This window comes from Coregonus lavaretus (genome assembly GCF_964263955.1).
Source record: "Coregonus lavaretus genome assembly, chromosome: 15".
NCBI lineage: Eukaryota > Metazoa > Chordata > Actinopteri > Salmoniformes > Salmonidae > Coregonus > Coregonus lavaretus.
Window position 1 is genome coordinate 13,658,371 of NC_140002.1, and position 21,712 is coordinate 13,680,082.

At 43.3% G+C, this 21,712-nt stretch overlaps 1 protein-coding gene across 1 annotated transcript in view; it reads left to right on the top strand.

Moving 5' to 3' along the window:
* Positions 1-21,712, top strand: part of myo7ab (myosin VIIAb) — a gene marked incomplete at its 3' end in the record, with an annotated part of 64,703 nt that overhangs the window by 38,716 nt on the left and 4,275 nt on the right. Inside the window, exons 23-43 of the mRNA XM_084178848.1 lie at positions 1,747-1,926; positions 2,700-2,798; positions 3,122-3,249; positions 3,576-3,702; positions 3,992-4,111; positions 4,448-4,621; positions 6,317-6,544; positions 6,867-7,037; positions 7,434-7,551; positions 7,706-7,832; positions 9,842-10,011; positions 11,321-11,514; positions 11,958-12,082; positions 12,233-12,417; positions 12,828-12,981; positions 13,149-13,304; positions 13,696-13,801; positions 13,993-14,106; positions 19,443-19,530; positions 20,136-20,242; positions 20,373-20,558. Coding sequence (XP_084034974.1) covers positions 1,747-1,926; positions 2,700-2,798; positions 3,122-3,249; positions 3,576-3,702; positions 3,992-4,111; positions 4,448-4,621; positions 6,317-6,544; positions 6,867-7,037; positions 7,434-7,551; positions 7,706-7,832; positions 9,842-10,011; positions 11,321-11,514; positions 11,958-12,082; positions 12,233-12,417; positions 12,828-12,981; positions 13,149-13,304; positions 13,696-13,801; positions 13,993-14,106; positions 19,443-19,530; positions 20,136-20,242; positions 20,373-20,558 — 3,057 coding nt within the window. The remainder of the gene's footprint in view (positions 1-1,746; positions 1,927-2,699; positions 2,799-3,121; positions 3,250-3,575; positions 3,703-3,991; positions 4,112-4,447; positions 4,622-6,316; positions 6,545-6,866; positions 7,038-7,433; positions 7,552-7,705; positions 7,833-9,841; positions 10,012-11,320; positions 11,515-11,957; positions 12,083-12,232; positions 12,418-12,827; positions 12,982-13,148; positions 13,305-13,695; positions 13,802-13,992; positions 14,107-19,442; positions 19,531-20,135; positions 20,243-20,372; positions 20,559-21,712) is intronic.

Here is a 21,712-nt window from a genome sequence, read left to right on the forward strand (position 1 = left end):
CTTCTGCAGCAGAGGTAACTCTGGGTCTTCCTTTCCTGTGGCAGTCCTCATGAGCCAGTTTCATCATAGCGCTTGATGGTTTTTGCGACTGCACTTGAGGAAACTTTAAAAGTTCTTGAAATGTTACAACTTGACTGACCTTCATGTCTTAAAGTAATGATGGACTGTCGTTTCTCTTAGCTTTTTTTAGCTGTTCTTGCCATAATATGGACTTGGTCTTTTACCAAAATAAGGGCTATCTTCTGTATACCACCCCTACCTTGTCACAACACAACTGATTGGCTCAAATGCATTAAGAAGGAAATAAATTCCACAAATTAACTTTTAAGAAGGCACACCTGTCAATTGAAATGCATTCCTGGTGACTACCTTATGAAGCTGGTTGAGAGAATGCCAAGATTGTGCAAAGCTGTCATCAAGGCAAAGGGTGGCTACTTTGAAGAATCTCAAATATAAAATATATTTTGATTTGTTTAACACTTTTTTGGTTACAACATGATTCCATATGTGTTATTTCTAGTTTTGATGTCTTCACTATTATTCTGGAATGAGTAGGTGTGTCCAAACGTTTGACTGGTACTGTATTAAAACAAAAGGTAAATAATATTTGTCCAGCCATGCTGCTATGTTTGTATTGTAGCCGACTTAGACTACTGCTCAAATGTTGCTGTAATAGTCCTATATATTTCTACTTTGCATGTTGTTTTGTTGCAAGTTTTGTTTTTTGGTTATTCATTGTCAAGCTTTAAAAACCGAAGCCAGACTGCAACATTTTAGTAGCCTAGCTAGGATTGTGGCATGTGTCTGTACACTTTCTCTCCACTGCGTGCTGTAAACCGGACACACGAAAGCAGCGCAATTGAAGTTGAATTCACCGATGCGAGCTCAAATGTTGACTAATTTATACTCGCTTGTGTGTCCTATTCGGCCGGCAAGCCTTGTGTTTGACACATGTGCGCTAGTTTATTAGCCGCGTTATGACTGACTTATGATCATTGCCCTTGCTAGCTTGATTGTATTGACATTCCCAGCCTTAGTTACAGTCGTCCGTTTTTGTTCAAAATATTGAGTCATTGAAATTGAGTGCATCCCGAATGGGTGCAGGCAGCAAACAATGTAATTGGCCAGCTGGATTTACAACCTGATAGCAATATTTTTTGGACTACCAAGAAATGTATTGGTGAATTATATTAATCATGCATTGAACTGTGTCCATCTATTATGCCAACAATGCCTTACTGTACGTCATGGTATTTTGAGTCAAGTAGAACCTATTTTTAAAACCTCTTATGAAGTTGGTTTTGAAGCATAAACTGGGAATTTTATATTTTTGACTGATGTTATCTGTCTGTTTTTTTCTTATCTGCAATGTAGTTAAAACGCTGTCAGTTCCACTTCAAGCAAAGTTAATAAAGCTTCACATTTCGTCCCTCAATGGCCTTCATCTGGTTCTGATGAAGGCCATTGATGGCCGAAACGTAAAGCTTTTTTAAAACTTTGCTTAAATAGAACAATTAGTTTTTAATGGCCAGCGAGCGTTGTGCCTTTTCCTTTTCAAAGATGATTGGGAATAAATTTAATTTGGGGGATATCAAATTGGTTTTTGGACAAGCATACTAATGTTAGCATGTGACCGCAGCCAGGTAAACAAAACAAAAGATTGCTATCTGTCCTAGTCCAAAGACTGCTTACTTGGTAAGGAAATCAATATGTAATTTAGCAACTTGGGCGAACAATCCCCCCCAGGCGGCGCTGGCGGTGTGGATCACAGTGCTGAGGTTCATGGGGGACCTGCCCGAGCCCAAGTACCACATCGCCATCAGTGACGGTTCGGAGAAGATCCCCGTCATGACCAAGATCTATGAGACGCTGGGCAAGAGGACCTACAAGAGAGAACTACAGGAGCTCCAGACTGTGGAGGGAGAGGTGAGAGAAGGGAGAGAGAGAGGGAGGGGCAGGGGGGAAGCAAGAGGTCCTACAAGAGAGAGCTGCAGGAGCTCCAGACTGTGGAGGGACAGGTAAGGGGGGAGCCCCGGAGTGGGGCTTCCCCTAGGTACAGATCTAGGATCAGCTTCCCCTCCCGCAAACCTAGGTGAGAGAGGGAAAGGGATAGAATGTAGGTGGGAAGAGCAGGGGAGAAAGGGAAGACCTGAGAGGATGTGGAGTTGAGTCAGGGGAGGAGTGGTAAAGTGTGCTTGTGATATATTCAGAGTAAAATCAGACAGGAGAGGATGTGACTTGGAGGGAGAACGTAATAGGAAGGGTTTAAAGCCTAATTTATAAAATAACACAAATACGCAACATAAGAACGCAATTAGCTACGTAAAATGGCGTAGTTGCGTTGCTAATTGCATTCTTGTGTTGTGTACTTGCGTAAGCTAAAATTAGGCCAAAGGCAGTGTTTCTCAATCCTGGTCCTGGGGACCTAAAAGGGTGTCCATTTTTGTTTTTGCCCTAGCACTCAGACACCTGATTCAACTAATCAACTTATCAAGCCTTTGATTATTGGAGTCAGGTACGTTAGTGCAGGACCAGGATTGCGAAACACTGACCTAAGGGAGCGGTTAAGGAGATGAGAAGGAGGGCGTTAGTAGAATGGGTGGACTTTTTGTGTATGCCATCCAGGACACAGACGGGACAGACCAGACAGACAGACAGACAACATACAGCTCATCTACACCACTCTCTCCCTCATATAGAACAGCTCTATTGAAGGTGGTGGTGGGCAGAAGAAGAACAGTGTGAGACACAAGCTGGTCTCTCTCACCCTGAAGAGGAAGTCCAAGATCACTGAGGAGGTTTGTGTTTCATTATAGCTATCATCATAATATACAGTATATTATAATAATATTATAATAATATATGCCAGTTAGCAGAGCCATGCTACCACCAACTGAGCCACACAATCCCAAGAATAGTGGGTTGGACCAACATTCTTGTTACTGCTTATGGACAGATTAAATGGGTCCTCTGATTTGTTATGGGAGTGTTCAGAATCTCTGGGCACCCCTGTAATTCGAACCCCGATGCCAACTCAGCATTTACCAATACCAATAACTTACTGAATGGAAGGAATCACCAATGACATGACTGTTCCCTGTTGGCCCCGCCACCCCTATAGGTGACCCGGCGTTTGACTGATGGCGATTACAGCCTACAGGGGAACAGCATGCTGGAGGACCGGCCCACATCCAACCTGGAGAAGCTGCACTTCATCATCGGCAACGGCATCCTAAGGCCCGCCCTCAGGTGACCTACGACCCTTTGACTTATTCTACCAATTATTCAGAAAGACTCTTTCTCAACTTTCTCAATCTGTCCTCTCCGTGCTCCCCTCCTTCATTTATGATCTGAGCTTCCACCATTTTGTTTTCACCTGTCACAAAAAATAATTAAGTAAATTATTGGACTTGTATTCTGAGTGGTATGCTAGTTTGGATATGGGGACACTAAATATCATAAGTATGTGTCCTGGTTCTGACTAACTACTTACGGTCCGTGTGATTGGCTTGTGTTTTTCGCTGCTCGTGATCTGACGGTGGCTGTGATTGGCTGGCTGTTGTGTCCATCACCAGGGATGAGATCTACTGTCAGATCTGCAAGCAGCTGACCCAGAACCCGTCTAAGAGTAGCCATGCCCGTGGTTGGATCCTGCTCTCTCTCTGCGCTGGCTGCTTCGCTCCCTCTGAGAAGTTTGTCAAAGTAAGATCCTCATCTTTTTGATAACACACACACACACACAGCGTATACACACGTGTTCATACACACGTGTGCGAACACGCACACGTACACACAAACATACACACACACGCGAACACACACACACATATACCCACCACTCAAAACTGTCTAGGCCTAGTTCTGTTGAATTTGAAGTGGATCTACTGAATGTGCCCCAGAATGTCTCATTGATGTTAACTTTACCCCCTGACACTCTCTCTCTCTCCTCTCTTTCTCTCTCCCCCATCCACCCTTCCTCTCTTTCCTTCAGTATTTGCGTACGTTCATGATCAGTGGTCCGCCGGGCTACGCTCCATACTGCGAGGAGAGGTTGAGGAGGACCTTTGTGAATCGCACCAGGACCCAGCCGCCATCTTGGCTCGAGCTGCAGGTACGCACAGATCTAGGATCATTGAACCATGGGTGCAGTTCTAAACCTGATTATTAAGGGCAAAACTGACCTTAAATCAGTGTCTAGGCCTCTAGAGGCATCTTCTTCGTACTCGCGGGTCTGCCATTATTCCTCTACTGCCATACTCTGCTTCGACTGCTATAATGATGAGTAACCTGAGACCTGAAGACAGTTCATCAAAATCAATTTGCATGCCAGAAAAAGTGCAGTTATTACCAGATAAACAGTATAGGTAATTTCTACGTACTTTTCTATCTGGTATCTTCTATATTAGACGTTCAACTGTAGCCTGGAGTTGTTTTTTAATCCTCTCAGGCCACTAAGTCGAAGAAGCCCATCATGTTGCCGGTGACCTTCATGGATGGTACCACTAAGACCCTGCTGACCGACTCAGCCACCACGGCCAGCGAGCTGTGTAATGCCCTGGCAGACAAGATCAGCCTCCAAGACCGCTTCGGTTTCTCCCTCTACATCGCCCTGTTTGACAAGGTACTAGAGTGGACCTCACACACATGTATGCATGCAGCCACGCACTCACTCACTCACTCACTCACTCTCACTCATTCACACATACAGTGGGGAGAACAAGTATTTGATACACTGCCGATTTTGCAGGTTTTCCTACTTACAAAGCATGTAGAGGTCTGTAATTTTTATCATAGGTACACTTCAACTGTGAGAGACGGAATCTAAAACGAAAATCTAAAACGATTTTTAAGTAATTCATTTGCATTTTATTGCATGACATAAGTATTTGATACATCAGAAAAGCAGAACTTAATATTTGGTACAGAAACCTTTGTTTGCAATTACAGAGATCATACGTTTCCTGTAGGTCTTGACCAGGTTTGCACACACTGCAGCAGGGATTTTGGCCCACTCCTCCATACAGACGGGCTGTCGCTGGGCAATACGGACTTTCAGCTTCCTCCAAAGATTTTCTATTGGGTTCAGGTCTGGAGGCTGGCTAGGCCACTCCAGGACCTTGAGATGCTTCTTACGGAGCAACTCCTTAGTTGCCCTGGCTGTGTGTTTCGGGTCGTTGTCATGCTGGAAGACCCAGCCACGACCCATCTTCAATGCTCTTACTGAGGGAAGGAGGTTGTTGGCCAAGATCTTGCGATACATGGCCCCATCCATCCTCCCCTCAATACAGTGCAGTCGTCCTGTCCCCTTTGCAGAAAAGCATCCCCAAAGAATGATGTTTCCACCTCCATGCTTCACGGTTGGGATGGTGTTCTTGGGGTTGTACTCATCCTTCTTCTTCCTCCAAACACGGCGAGTGGAGTTTAGACCAAAAAGCTCTATTTTTGTCACATCAGACCACATGACCTTCTCCCATTCCTCCTCTGGATCATCCAGATGGTCATTGGCAAACTTCAGACGGGCCTGGACATGCGCTGGCTTGAGCAGGGGGACCTTGCGTGCGCTGCAGGATTTTAATCCATGACGGCGTAGTGTGTTACTAATGCTTTTCTTTGAGACTGTGGTCCCAGCTCTCTTCAGGTCATTGACCAGGTCCTGCCGTGTAGTTCTGGACTGATCCCTCACCTTCCTCATGATCATTGATGCCCCACGAGGTGAGATCTTGCATGGAGCCCCAGACCGAGGGTGATTGACCGTCTTCTTGAACTTCTTCAATTTTCTAATAATTGCGCCAACAGTTGTTGCCTTCTCACCAAGCTGCTTGCCTATTGTCCTGTAGCCCATCCCAGCCTTGTGCAGGTCTACAATTTTATCCCTGATGTCCTTACACAGCTCTCTGGTCTTGGCCATTGTGGAGAGGTTGGAGTCTGTTTGATTGAGTGTGTGGACAGGTGTCTTTTATACAGGTAACGAGTTCAAACAGGTGCAGTTAATACAGGTAATGAGTGGAGAACAGGAGGGCTTCTTAAAGATAAACTAACAGGTCTGTGAGAGCTGGAATTCTTACTGGTTGGTAGGTGATCAAATACTTATGTCATGCAATAAAATGCAAATTAATTACTTAAAAATCATACAATGTGATTTTCTGGATTTTTGTTTTAGATTCCGTCTCTCACAGTTGAAGTGTACCTATGATAAAAATTACAGACCACTACATGCTTTGTAAGTAGGAAAACCTGAAAAATCGGCAGTGTATCAAATACTTGTTCTCCCCACTGTATACACACGGTCTCACAAACTTGTCCATCCATCCCCCAGGTATCCTCACTGGGCAGCGGCAGTGACCATGTGATGGACGCCGTGTCGCAGTGCGAGCAGTACGCCAAGGAGCAGGGTGCCCAGGAGAGGAATGCCCCCTGGCGCCTGTTCTTCAGGAAGGAGATCTTCACTCCTTGGCACAATCCTGGCGAAGACAGCGTGGCCACCAACCTCATCTACCAACAGACAGTCCGCGGGGTCAAGTTCGGCGAGTACCGCTGCGAGAGGGTTAGTGGGGCATGAGGAAAGAGGGATGAAGGCCTGTATGAGGAGGGAGGTTAGCGGTGGGGCAGATGTAGGGAACTTCAGAACTTAGTCTCTTTGTGTATTTTCCACTCATCCTCTCTCTGTGCTAGGTTGATGAATGATATGAGATGGCGTTTTTATGTGATATTAATTTCATGCTGATGTACAGTATATGTGAAAGTACATTCATGCCTGTTTTTTGTAAAATATGAAAGTGTTAAAGCTCCTTCCCCTTCTCTCTCACTCCATCTACCCACTCTCCTTCTCTCAATTTCCCTCTCTCCCACCCCTCTCTCTCGCTCAGGATGAGGATCTGGCGGAGCTGGCGTCTCAGCAGTACTACATAGACTATGGCTCGGAGATTCTCCAGGAGCGCCTCCTCAACCTCATCCCCTCCTACATCCCTGACCGCGAAATCAGCTCCACCAAGACCAATGACAAGTGGGCCCAGCTAGTTGTCGCCACCCACAAAAAGGTAGGTGTCATCCAAGGATCAGTTTCAGCGCCATTCACTTTCGGACCCAAAATCTGTTTCAGTGCCTCTCTCGTGCTCTTTGTCCTATTAACTATTTATCGCTATATTCAGGGATGTAGTGGAGGGTAAACACACGAATGCTGTTTCCACAGCTTTTTCTTTAGTGAATAGCACAAACGAACGCTGTTTCCACAGCTTTTTCTTTAGTGAATAGCATTTAAGCATCTACTGAGCCAAATTATCGTTTCTGAATTAGCTTTTATGTTAATCGCCACCCGTTCAACGTTTACCCACGTTTGTTTTTAACCACTACAACTTGACTATATTGTCCTATGAACAGTACACACCCTCACACACACAGTTCTCAAATAGTCTCTAACCTCTCCACTCCCTCAGGGAGTCTACACCCAGAAGAGGTTGGACCCTCAGAGGGTGAAGGAAGACGTGGTTGACTTTGCTCGTTTCAAGTGGCCTTTACTCTTCTCACGCTTCTACGAGGCCTTCAAATTTTCAGGTAAGTCTACTGTTGATATTTATGGGAGTTCAGGGCAATGTACTACAATGGATGTAACACTAATGATATTTCTGAGAAAGACCTGTATCGTATCCATAATATCATGGCTAAATGTAGGTTGAAATGACATCTAAGTCATTTTGTAACCCGTCAGGGCCCAGCCTGCCTAAGAATGACGTAATTGTGGCGGTGAACTGGACCGGGGTCTACTTTGTGGATGAGCAGGAGCAGGTCCTTTTGGAACTCTCTTTCCCAGAGATCACTAATGTGTCCAGCAGCAGGTATTGCTGCTACGATTCCTCTCTCCCAATGGACTGTAGTCATTATTTGTCAATGATAATTAGATATGTTTTCATTCATTTGGTTGTTACTACTATTCATTGATATCATGTAATTATAATGATATCATTGTAATTATTTTAAAAAGTATAATTCAATACTTTGTATAGTTTTTCCACAGTTGTACACAGCAACTGAATTAGAATAAACATGTGATTTTATACAACAAATTATAATATGTAAAGATTACAAATATATATATATACAGTCGTATGAAAAAGTTTGGGCACCCCTCTGAGGCTGCATAATAATTTACTCTGTCATCACAGAAAATGATCACAGTGGCATGCCATTCATTTTCTAATAAAAGCTGAGTACTGGGGTATTGTCCAGACAAAGATTTTTAGTGTAGCAATATTAAGTTGTATGAAATTAAATCAGATGTGGAAAATAGGCTATGCAAAAATTTGGGCACCCTTGTCATTCTGTTGATTTGAATACCTGTAACTACTTAGCACTGATTAATTGGAACACACAATTGGTTTGGTGAGCTCATTAAGCCTTGAACTTCATAGACAAGTGCATCCAATCATGAGAAAAGTTATTTAAGGTGGCCAATTGCAAGTTGTTGTTCTCTTTGACTCTCCTCTGAAGAGTGGCAACATGGGGGCCTCAAAACAACTCTCAAATGACCTGAAAACAAAGATTGTTCAACATTATGGTTTAGGGGAAGGCTACAAAAAGCTATTGCAGAGATGTAAGCTGTCAGTGTCCACTGTGAGGAACATAGTGAGGAAATGGAAGACCACAGGCACAGTTCTTGTTAAGGCCAGAAGTGGCAGGCCAAGTAAAATATCGGAGAGGTAAAGGCGAAGGATGGTGAGAACGGTCAAAAACAGACCACCTCCAAAGACCTACAACATCATCTTGCTGCAGATGGTGTCACTGTGCATCGTTCAACAATTCAGCGCACCTTGCACAAGGAGAAGCTGTACGGTAGAGTGATGCGGAAGAAGCCTTCTCTGCACACATACCACAAACGGAGTCGCTTGAGGTATGCAAACGCACATTTGGACAAGCCAGCTTCATTTTGGAATAAGGTGCTGTGGACTGATGAAACAAAGATTTAGTTATTTGGTCATAACAAGGGCCGTTATGCATGGCGGCAAAAGAACACAGCGTTCCAAGAAAAACACTTGCTACCCACAGTAAAATTTGGTGGGGGTTCCATCATTCTGTGGGGCTGTGTGGGCAGTGCCAGTACTGGGAATCTTGTTAAAGTTGAGGGTCGCATGGATTCCACTCAATATCAGCAGATTCTTTGGAATAATGTTGAAGAATCAGTCACAAAGTTGAAGTTACGCCGGGGCTGAATATTTGAACAAGACAACGACCCAAAACACTGCTCAAAATCTACCCGGGCATTTATGCAGAGGAACAAGTACAATGTTCTGGAATGGCCATCCCAGTCCCCAGACCTGAATATCATTGAGAATCTGTGGGATGATTTGAAGCGGGCTGTCCATGCTCGGCAACCATCAAACCTAACTGAAGTGGAGATGTTTTGTAAGGAGGAATGGTCCAAAATACCTTCATCCAGAATCCAGACACTCATCAGAGGCTATAGGAAGCGTCTAGAGGATGTTATTTTAGCAAATGGAGGCTCTACTAAATATTGATGTGATTTTTCTGTTGGGGTGCCCAAATTTATGCACCTGTCTAATTTCGTTTTGATGCATATTGCACATTTTCTGTTAATCCAATAAACCTCATTTCACTACTGAAATATTACTGTGTCCATCAGTTATTTGATAGATCAAAATTAAATTGCTGATTCAAACACCCAATTATTTATAAATGGAAATCCTGGAAATTGTCAGGGGTGCCCAAACTTTTTCATACGACTGTATATATTCACATGTATAGACCCAAATAAGATATCAAATATAAATAAAATAATATTTTAATTGTAACATTGTTTTGATATTGTAAGAATAATTTCCCTTGACAGAGGTGGTAAGCTCCAGGGCCAGAGCTTCTCGCTGGCCACCATCAAAGGAGACGAGTACACGTTCACCTCCAATAATGCCGAGGACATACGCGACCTGGTCGTGACTTTCCTGGAGGGCCTCAGGAAGAGGTCAAAGTTTGTGGTGGCGCTACTGGACTGCCCCAACCCCGGTAAGTAACCTACTAGCTCTTATTTACTTTATCTTATTAGGTTTATTAAACGGGGCAATGCACATTGGTCAACACTTTTCAATTAAGAACAGGTCATGTCTTCCAAAGCCAACAAGGAAAAGTATGGTAAATGACTGTGATCTTGTAGGTGTTTTCTTGTACAGATTACAATATGAGAAGCAACTCTGTGTTATTTTTTATAATGCATGTCTCTTTTTCAAAGAAGGAATGGCTCCATTTCATGTTTTCATACCTTATCTTCTAAACCACAGCAGTGAAAGACGGTATATTAATTGTGTTGATGTTTTAGGGTAGAATCTGCTCTAACCTGCTATGTTTTTCTCTATATATATATATATTTAATTATTATTTTATTATTACTTTTTCTCCCCAAAGTCTCATCGCTGCAACTCCCCAACGGGCTCGGGAGGCGAAGGTCGAGTCATGCGTCCTCCGAAACATGACCCCCCAAACTGCGCTTCCTAACAACCGCCCGCTTAACTCGGAAGCCAGCCGCACCAATGTGTCGGAGGAAACACTGTTCACCTGACGACCGAGGTCAGCCTGCAGGCGCCCGGCCTGCCACAAGGAGTCGCTAGAGCGCGATGAGCCAAGTAAAGCCCCCCCCCCCGGCCAAACCCTCCCCTAAACCGGAAAACGCTGGGCCAATTGTGCACCGCCCTATGGGACTCCTGATCACGGCCGGTTGTGATACAGCCCGGGATCGAACCCGGGTCTGTAGTGACACCTCTAGCACTGCGATGCAGTGCCTTAGACCACTGCGCCACTCAGGAGGCCCTAACCTGCTATGTTTTATCATTTAATGGACTGCTTTTAACTTTGTTATTGTCTTATTGACCATTTATACAACGGGTGGGTCTAATCCTGAATGCTGATTGGTTAAAACCGCATTCCAGCCGGTGTCTATTCCACAAGTTACCACTGGCTAAATCTATGACGTTGCTCTGGTCCATCTGACTGCGCAATCCACTGTCTCATCAGCCCAGCTAGGCAATTTATAAACTTGATCTCCACTATAAAAAGCATCTAGACATTATCTCACATTTCTTTTAGACTAACATTTAGTTTTCAACAGCGGAGATTTGTATAAACCTTGCTGTCTGTCTCTCTGACTTTTGCAACATTGTTTCAATATTCAAATTGTAGATCAAATATAACTCTTATAACTCCCGCACACACGATAACTCCTTACGTTGTATTTACCAACCACCACACATGACGTTCCCTCACAGGAGACAATAAGGTTATTTGAATGGAATTTCCATTTAATTGAATGTTGTTCCTGTAGCGGGTGGCGAGGACTCCACCTTCCTCAGTTTTTCCAAGGGCGACCTGATCCTATTGGACGAGCACTGCGGTGAGCAGGTCATGACTTCGGGTTGGGCCCACGGGGTAAACGACAGGACCAAGCAACAGGGGGACTTCCCGGCCGACTGCGTCTACGTCCTGCCCACCGTCACCCGGCCGCAGTATGACATCGTGGTGAGTGACCTCATAGGGTTGCAAAATTCCTTGTACATTTCCAAAGTTCCAGGAACTTTTAGGAATGATGCTCATTAATGGGTAATTTTGGAAATCTATGGAATCTTGCAGAATTTATACCACAATATGACGTTGTGGTGATGATGTCGTCAGGCATTCATGCTCCATACTGTCTTTACAGCTCTCATTCTGTAGTTTACTGAAGTTCTTTTTTGTGTCTGTATGTCTTTTTTTCTTTCTCCCTTCTCTCAACTTGTCTCTTTCATCCTCTCTACTCCCTTCCCTCTCCATCTCCCCTACCTTTTCTCTCCATCTCACTCTCTCTCTTTTTCTCCCTTCCCTCCCTCCCTCTCTCTCATTCTCCTGCTTCCTTCCCTCTACATCTCTCTTCTCCCTCCCTCCATCTCCCACCCCCCCCCCACCCCCCTCTCTCTCTCTGCTAGGCTCTGGTGACTATGACTCCAGACCAGAGAAGAGAGTCCATCAACCTGTCCCAGCTGGCCCTGACTGAGAGTGAGGACAAGGTCAAGCCCTACACCCTAGAGGAGTTCTCCTACGATTACTTCAGGTAGCCACACACACACAAACACACTCTCACTCACTCACACACGCACACATACACACACACACTCTGCTCCACTCATCCCTCTCTGTTCCCTTCATCCATCTTTCCCCACTCCCTTCTTCCTCTCCACCCCCCACCCCCTCCCCCATCCAGACCCCCTCCTAAGAGCACTCTGAGCAGGGTAATGATCACTAAGGGCCGCGGGAAGGAGCGTCTGTGGTGCTGCACCAGGGAGCCCCTCAAACAGCCCCTACTGAAGAAGGTGCTGGCCCATGAGGAGCTCTCCCAGGAGGCCCAACTGGCCTTCATCGATATCCTTACTGCCCTGAAGCCATTGTGTATAAATTGCCTTTTCACGCTTCATGTCCAAATCATCTTAAAGCAACTTTATTTTGAACACTGTAGGATGATTTAAAAATGAAATGCGAAATCTGCTAAAATCAGGGATATTAACTTGCATAGATTTTTGGACAAAAATGCTAAACAGTTAGCATTTGGAGACAGTGGCCAGGTAAACTAAACCAAAGCATGGATTGCTGTCTTACTTTGCCCATAGACTGCTTACTGGTAAGGATCAATTGTGTAATTTCTGTAATTTGGGTAAACTATCCCTTTAAATGTGATGCAAACTTCAACATGTCATATCTAGTATAATGTATATTATGTAGTACTGCATCATAGTATTATGTCTGTGTTTAGCATGCGTAGTCTTGTGGTCTGGTCATGGTCCTTGACCGCTCCCGTGCACCCTTGTTGAAGTATATGGGTGACTACCCGTCCAAGCGAGCGCGTTTGGTCAACGAGCTGACCGACCAGATCTTTGAGGGAGCGCTGAAGGCAGAGCCACTCAAAGACGAGATCTACTGTCAGATCCTCAAACAGCTCACTGAGAACCACATCAAGTATGTCTGAGACTGCAGTTGACATACACATACTCTCTCAGGGAAGTTGTGGTCATATGGGGATTGACCATGTTGTGCTGTGTGTTTGCGATTGTGTGTGCCTGCCTGCGTGCCTTTGCGCATATGTACGTGTGTGTGTGTGTGTGTGTGTGTGTGTGTGTGTGTAGGTACAGCGAGGAGAAGGGCTGGGAACTGCTGTGGCTGTGTACAGGTCTGTTCCCCCCCAGTAACATTCTGCTACCCCACATCCAGAAGTTCCTCCAGGCTAAGAAGCATCACCCCCTCGCCCCTGATTGCATGCAGAGACTCCAGAAGGCATTACGGTAGGATAACCCACTTGTACAGTGTATTTACTTTGTGTTCCAACATTACACACATTACGGGTTTAACCATTTGGGCAAAAGTATTTTTACAATTTCTTAGAGTTTCTCAGCCATGTAAACAGAGAAGAAAAATGCTGACATATTTAGGCAATAGGGCCGAATCCTCATTTGAGATCCATGCCAGATTTAGGCAAACATTTGAGTTACGTGTGTGGATTCGGCTCCTAACTAGAGATCCACTCAAGATCCATGCCGCCTTACTCATATTCCATCCTTTGTCTATCTCTTGTCTTCCCCTGAGTGAACTAACAGTCCAACAGTAATTGTAGCATGATGTACTACAGTACCCATAATGTTCTGTACCCATAATGCTCTCTCCTCACCAATACAGTAATGGATCCAGGAAGTACCCGCCTCACCTGGTGGAGGTGGAGGCCATCCAGCACAAGACCACGCAGATCTTTCACAAAGTGTACTTCCCCGATGACACAGACGAGGTGAGAGGTCATTACAAAGTAGCAATGGCACGTTGAGGCCCAAAATGTGGAGTCAACGTTGAGACAACGTTGTGTGTTTGCTGGGTCACAGGGACAAAAACAGCACACACGCTGACTTATTGAAACCTGGAACATTTTGTGTGGTCATTTTTATAGCAAATTGTGTAAATGTGAATTTTTTTCCCCCACAGGCTTTCGAGGTGGAGTCGAGTACCAAGGCCAAAGATTTCTGTCTGAACATCTCAGGCAGACTACTCCTCAAGTCCTCAGAGGGCTTCAGCCTGTTTGTCAAGATCACTGACAAGGTACACTACTAGGATATGGTTGCAATCAGGTCATTAGGACGTGCTTTGTGACGTCATGGTCAGGTTGTATACTGGTTGTAAAAGGATGTATTTTAAACATGACGTATTTAACTGGTTGTAATCTGCTTATATGACCAGATAACAACCAAAATATGACCTATTTCCCTGACTTTTTTATGACTTCATGAAAAAATACTTCACCTGGTTGCAGTGGCGGCTCCTGAAAAAATTCTCAGGAGGGGCAATTTTTCTGATGATTTAGGTGACCTACACACATTTTTAAAAAGATATGTCCAGCAACAACATGAAGACAGGGGCAGCATATAAGTCAATACCAGAAGCATTTATTGACTGATCTCAAAAGTGTTGGCTTACAAAAGCAAAATAAGTTATCACAGTAAAAATAATCAAGGGTGTTCTTTCACATTCCTCAACACTGCATAAACAATATGTATGGCTTTGTAAAAATGAACAACCATATTCTGGCCAATTGTATAGATTTGTAAATATGAACAACCATATTCTGGCCAATTGTATAGATTTGTAAAAATGAACATGAACAGATTTTTTTATTCCTCTTTTTAGTCAGCTTTAGAATGTGTTCATACACTTATGAGCACCACTGTACAGTACACATAGTATATAAAATAAGATAGATTACACCACTGGCCATATATAATGACAATAATGTAATTTCAAACACAAATGCAGTCTCCTTTCATGCATACATTTTCAAATAAAGCTCTGCTTTGAGAAAGATCGAATGATATTGTTTAATCTTTATCTTACCTTATGGCCTGCACACTGCTTGCGAAGCTGTCGAGGGCACGTTTGATAAAGACAGCATCGATGTCCTTATTCTGTAGCTTCTGGTACGGTGGGCTGGTCAAATGAACCCAATGAACCCGTCCGGATGGCTTCAAAACATTCTATGAGGTCGTCTCGATTCTCGTAGACAGTGTTCACGACTCTGCTGTTGCTAACCTCATCGTTGTGGCGGCGGACAGCTAGCCTGTATCCCTCATCCAGTTGAGTGGCAATATTCACTCTCACCAAAGCAGACAATCTCAAACAGCTATCAATGTGGGTCTTTGACAGCTCATTTTTCTTAATCTTTTCTGAAAGATGGTGCATGTCGGTTACACCAGTCGCTGTCCAAGCGTTGCTGTCTGCCGTTCATGGTTACGTTACGTTACGTATGACGAAAGCGCGTAAGTGCAAGCCCTCAGACACCCATAGAGAATGTATTGAAAGCTCAGAAATTTGAAAAAAAAAATTTTTACATTAGAGGCTATGAGAGACTTCTGGGCGATTTTCAACCTGACTGAAATCGCCCCAAAACGGGCGGGGACATTTGAAGCACGACTTTAGCCTGATTGGACATTTAGTGGCTGGCAGATCAGACGTGAACACTGAACTACTGTTGCCATGATATAATTGATTAGAAAAAAAATCCCTTCCTTTTCCCGTTTGGCAGTGCGTCGCCCATATCGCCCTATTGAACACACCGCCCATGCCTGGTTGTAATCCGATTGTATCTGGTTGTATGATGTCTTTGAGAACAGTCATATTTTACACACAAATAGAGGTACCCATTAGCAATCATTTCTGATAAAAAAAACACAAATGTTAAAAATTGGTTGATATACAGATGTACGATCTTAATTTCAGCCAATTTGCTACAGCAGAAAAATAATCCTGCAGCAACAGGAAATGTACATTATTATGTCTGAAGTCTGACATTTCAAAGTGGAAATTACAAACTTCAGAAGCCTTTTTAAACCTCATACACTACAGGAAAGTTTTGCAGGACAGCATTTTGCAGCATTGAAGGAAAGTTCTGCAATAGGGAGATCCAATTAATATGTAGCGTTTTGGAACTAAACTCTTCATATATATATTTTAATAAAATTGAATTGAATAATATTTATCCAAATAATATATAATATATTGCAGTGTGAGATGCATATCTTAATAGTTTAAAGATACCTCTCTACTCTATCCCTCCTCCTCTATAACTCCTACACTAGGAATTTACACCAATTTATGTTCTTTTAGTAAGATTTCACTACTGTCACAGAATATAATCTGAATGTGAGGATGATTCAACTGATTCTAGATTACAGTGCATTCGGAAAGTATTTAGACCCCTTGACTTTTTCAAAATTTTTCTACGTAACAGCCTTATTCTAAAATCGATTAAATTGTTTTTTTTCCGCATCAATCTACACACAATACCCCATAATGACAAAGTAAAAACAGGTTTTTAGAAATTCTTTGCAAACGTATAAAGAAATAAAACTGAAATATCACACTTACATAAGTATTCAGACCCTTTGGTATGAGACTCAAAATTGAGCTCAGGTCCATCCTGTTTCCATTGATCATCCTTGAGATGTTTCTACAACTTGATTGGAGTCCACCTGTGGTAAATTCAATTGATTGGACATGATTTGGAAAGGCACACACCTGTCTATATACAGTGGGGGAAAAAAGTATTTAGTCAGCCACCAATTGTGCAAGTTCTCCCACTTAAAAAGATGAGAGAGGCCTGTAATTTTCATCATAGGTACACGTCAACTATGACAGACAAAATGAGAAAAAAAATCCAGAGAATCACATTGTAGGATTTTTTATGAATTTATTTGCAAATTATGGTGGAAAATAAGTATTTGGTCAATAACAAAAGTTTCTCAATACTTTGTTATATACCCTTTGTTGGCAATGACACAGGTCAAACGTTTTCTGTAAGTCTTCACAAGGTTTTCACACACTGTTGCTGGTATTTTGGCCCATTCCTCCATGCAGATCTCCTCTAGAGCAGTGATGTTTTGGGGCTGTCGCTGGGCAACACAGACTTTCAACCCCCTCCAAAGATTTTCTATGGGGTTGAGATCTGGAGACTGGCTAGGCCACTCCAGGACCTTGAAATGCTTCTTACGAAGCCACTCCTTCGTTGCCCGGGCGGTGTGTTTGGGATCATTGTCATGCTGAAAGACCCAGCCACGTTTCATCTTCAATGCCCTTGCTGATGGAAGTAGGTTTTCACTCAAAATCTCACGATACATGGCCCCATTCATTCTTTCCTTTACACGGATCAGTCGTCCTGGTCCCTTTGCAGAAAAACAGCCCCAAAGCATGATGTTTCCACCCCCATGCTTCACAGTAGGTATGGTGTTCTTTTGATGCATTCTTTGTCCTCCAAACACGACGAGTTGAGTTTTTACCAAAAAGTTCTATTTTGGTTTCATCTGACCATATGACATTCTCCCAATCCTCTTCTGGATCATCCAAATGCACTCTAGAAAACTTCAGACGGGCCTGGACATGTACTGGCTTAAGCAGGGGGACACTGCAGGATTTGAGTCCCTGGCGGCGTAGTGTGTTACTGATGGTAGGCTTTGTTACTTTGGTCCCAGCTCTCTGCAGGTCATTCACTAGGTCCCCCCGTGTGGTTCTGGGATTTTTGCTCACCGTTCTTGTGATCATTTTGACCCCACGGGGTGAGATCTTGCGTGGAGCCCCAGATCGAGGGAGATTATCAGTGGTCTTGTATGTCTTCCATTTCCTAATAATTGCTCCCACGGTTGATTTCTTCAAACCAAGCTGCTTACCTATTGCAGATTCAGTCTTCCCAGCCTGGTGCAAGTCTACAATTTTGTTTCTGGTGTCCTTTGACAGCTCTTTGGTCTTGGCCATAGTGGAGTTTGGAGTGTGACTGTTTGAGGTTGTGGACAGGTGTCTTTTATACTGATAACAAGTTCAAACAGGTGCCATTAATACAGGTAACGAGTGGAGGACAGAGGAGCCTATTAAAGAAGAAGTTACAGGTCTGTGAGAGCCAGAAATCTTGCTTGTTTGTAGGTGACCAAATACTTATTTTCCACCATAATTTGCAAATAAATTCATTACAAATCCTACAATGTGATTTTCTGGATTTTTTTTCCTCAATTTGTCTGTCATAGTTGACGTGTACCTATGATGAAAATTACAGGCCTCTCTCATCTTTTTAAGTGGGAGAACTTGCACAATTGGTGGCTGACTAAATACTTTTTTCCCCCATTGTAAGGCCCCACAGTTGACAGTGCATGTCAGAGCAAAAACCAAGCCACGAGGTCGAATAAATTGTCCGTAGAGCTCCGAGACAGAATTGTGTCGAGGCACAGATCTGGGGAAGGGTACCAAAAAACTTGCTGCAGCATTGAAGGTCCCCAAGAACACAGTGGCCTTCATCATTCTTAAATGGAAGAAGTTTGGAACCACCAAGACTCTTCCTAGAGCTCGCCGCCCGGCCAAACTGAGCAATCGGGGGAGAAGGGCCTTGGTCAGAGAGGTGACTAAGAACCCGATGGTCACTCTGACAGAGCTCCAGAGTTCCTCTGTGGAGATGGGAGAACCTTCCAGAAGGACAGCCATCTCTGCAGCACTCCACCAATCAGGCCTTTATGGTAGAGTGGCCAGACGGAAGCCACTCCTCAGTAAAAGGCACATGACAGGTCGCTTGGAGTTTGCCAAAAGCACCTAAAGGACTCTAAGACCATGAGAAACAAGATTCTCTGGTCTGATGAAACCAAGATTTAACTATTTGGCCTGAATGCCAAGCGTCACTTCTGGATGAAACCTGGCACCATCATGCTGTGGGGATGTTTTTCAGCGGCAGGAACTGGGAGACTAGTCAGGATCGAGGGAAAGATGAACGGAGCAAAGTACAGAGAGATCCTTGTTGAAAACCTGCTCCAGAGCACTCAGGACCTGGGGCAAAGGTTCACCTTCCAACAGGACAACGACCCTAAGCACACAGCCAAGACAACGCAGGAGTGGCTTCGGGACAAGTCTCTGAATGTCCTTGAGTGGCCCAGCCAGAGCCCGGACTTGAACCCAATCGAACATCTCTGGAGAGACCTGAAAATAGCTGTGCAGCGACGTTCCCCATCCAACCTGACAGAGCTTGAGAGGATCTGCAGAGAAGAATGGGAAAAACTCCTCAAATACAGGTGTGCCAAGCTTGTAGCATCATACCCAAGAAGATTCGAGGCTGTAATCGCTGGCAAAGGTGCTTCAACAAAGTACAGAGTAAAGGGTCTGAATACTTATGTAAATGTGATATTTCAGTGTTTTATTTTGAATACATTTGCAACTATTTCTAAAAATCGGTTTTTGCTTTGTCATTATGGGGTATTGTGTGTAGATTGATGAGGGGAAAAAAACAATTTAATCCATTTTAGAATAAGGCTGTAACATAACAAAATGTGGAAAAAGTCAAGGGGTCTGAATACTTTCCGAATGCACTGTAACTGTATTGATATTTGTGTTTGACCTTTGCTGGTTGTTTCCAGGTCATCAGTGTGCCTGAGGGGGATTTCTTCTTTGACTTTGTGAGGCATCTGACCGACTGGATCAAAAAAGCCAGACCCGCAAAGGACGGTAAAGACATTTGTTGACTGTAGAGGGCCCTAGATTCAGTAGAAAGGTTACCGATAGTTAAGGAAAATCCAAGATGAGATCTCTTCTTTATCACCTTTAATTCTCCAAGACAAAGATTAGCTTTATTCAACACTGAAAGAATATTGCGTATTTTCTCATACTTCTCTTCTCAAATTTTGCTCCAGAGAAACAACCATATATAATCTCATATCTTTCTCACTCTGATCAAAATATGAGTTTTATAAAGTCTTTAAAATTGAAAGAATTGAATAAACCACCTTAATCCAAAATGACCCCAGTCGGTAGTTTGAGGGTTAAATAAGTCTCTTTTCAACTTTCCTGTAGGCATCCAACATTTGTTTGGTAAGAAAGAAAGAAAGATACATAAGGATTTATTGATGACCCAACTTTCAGCACCTAGTGTAGCCTTCAGGATTGGGGCACATAAATATTTGATCAAACATGGTGTTTCATGTTATAGATCCGTCAACATGTTGTGGTTAATGCTAGGTGAAGGTTAAGTTTGGGTTGGGGAACTTGCCATCTATGTTGATGTATTAATATGAGAAGTATGTCCTGAATCTCTATGTATCGTCCGTCTGCAGGTGTAGTGCCTTCACTGACCTATCAGGTGTTCTTCATGAAAAAATTGTGGACCAATACCATGCCAGGGAAAGACTCCATGGCTGACTACATCTTTCACTACTACCAGGTGTGTGTGTGTGCGTGCGTGCGTGTGTGTTTGCATGTGTGCTTATGTTCGTGCGTGTACGCTTGTGTGTGTGTGTACGCTCATGTGTGTTTGAGGAGGGTATTGACCCTCCTCACTGCTCTTTCTTCAGGAGCTTCCCAAGTATCTCCGTGGTTACCACCAGTGTTCCCGGGAAGAGGTTTTCCAGCTGGGAGCGCTGATCTACAGGGTGAAGTTTGAGGAGGACAAATCCCAGTTTCCCAACATTCCCAAGATGTTGAAGGAGCTGATCCCACAGGACCAGATCAGACACCTCTCGCCTGACGACTGGAAACGGGTGAGTCGGAAAATTGGAATTAGTTTAGTTTATCTGGACTGTGTGACCTGACCGAGGAAAACTCTAGGAGTGCTGATCTAGGATCAGTTTAGCCTTTTAGATCATAAAGAATAAGAGCAGGAACCTGAATCTAGATTCAATTATGGGCTATGGTCCTAGTTATTTTGTCATCGCAAGTCTATAAACAACATGCTAATTAAATTGGTTGAGCAAGGTTTTTGTACTAACGTAGCAGAGGTATAGTGCCTTCAGAAAGTATTCACACCCCTTGACTTTTTCCACATTTTGTTGTTACAGCCTGAATTAAAAATTGATTAAATGTAGATTTAGTGTCACTGGCCTACACACAATACCAACATAATGTAAAAGTGTAATTATGTTTTTAGAAAAAACATCTAATTAGTTAAAAATGAAAAGCTGAAATGTCTTGAGTCAATAAGTATTCAACCCCTTTGTTATGGCAGGCCTAAATAAGTTCAGAAGTAAACATTTGCTTAACAAGTCACATAATAAATTGCATGAACTCTGTGTGCAATAATAGTGTTTAACATGATTTTTGAATGACTACCTAATCTCTGTACCCCACACATACAATTATATGTAAGGTCCCTCAGTCGAGCAGTGAATTTCAAACAGATTCAACCACAAAGACCAGGTAGGTTTTCCAATGCCTCGCAAAGAAGGGCACATATTGGTAGATGGGTAAAAAATTTAATAAAAGACATTGGAAATCCCTTTGAGCATGGTGAAGTTATTAATTACACTTTGGATGGTGTATCAATACACCCAGTCACTACAAAGATACAGGCGTCCTTCCTAACTCAGTTGCTGGAGAGGAAGAAACCGCGTAGTGATTTCACCATGAGGCCAATGGTGATTTTAAAACAGTTACAGAGTTTAATGGCTGTGATAGGAGAAAACTGAGGATGGATCAATAACATTGTAGTTACTCCGCAATACTAACCTAAATGACAGATTGAAAAGGAGGAAGCCTGTTATGGGTATGCTTGTCAATCGGCAAGGAATAGGGAGTTTTTTAGGATAAAAAGAAACGGAATATAGCTAAGCACAGGCAAAATCCTAGAGGAAAATCTGGTTCAGTATGCTTTCCAACAGACACTGGGAGACAAATTCACCTTTCAGCAGGAAAATAA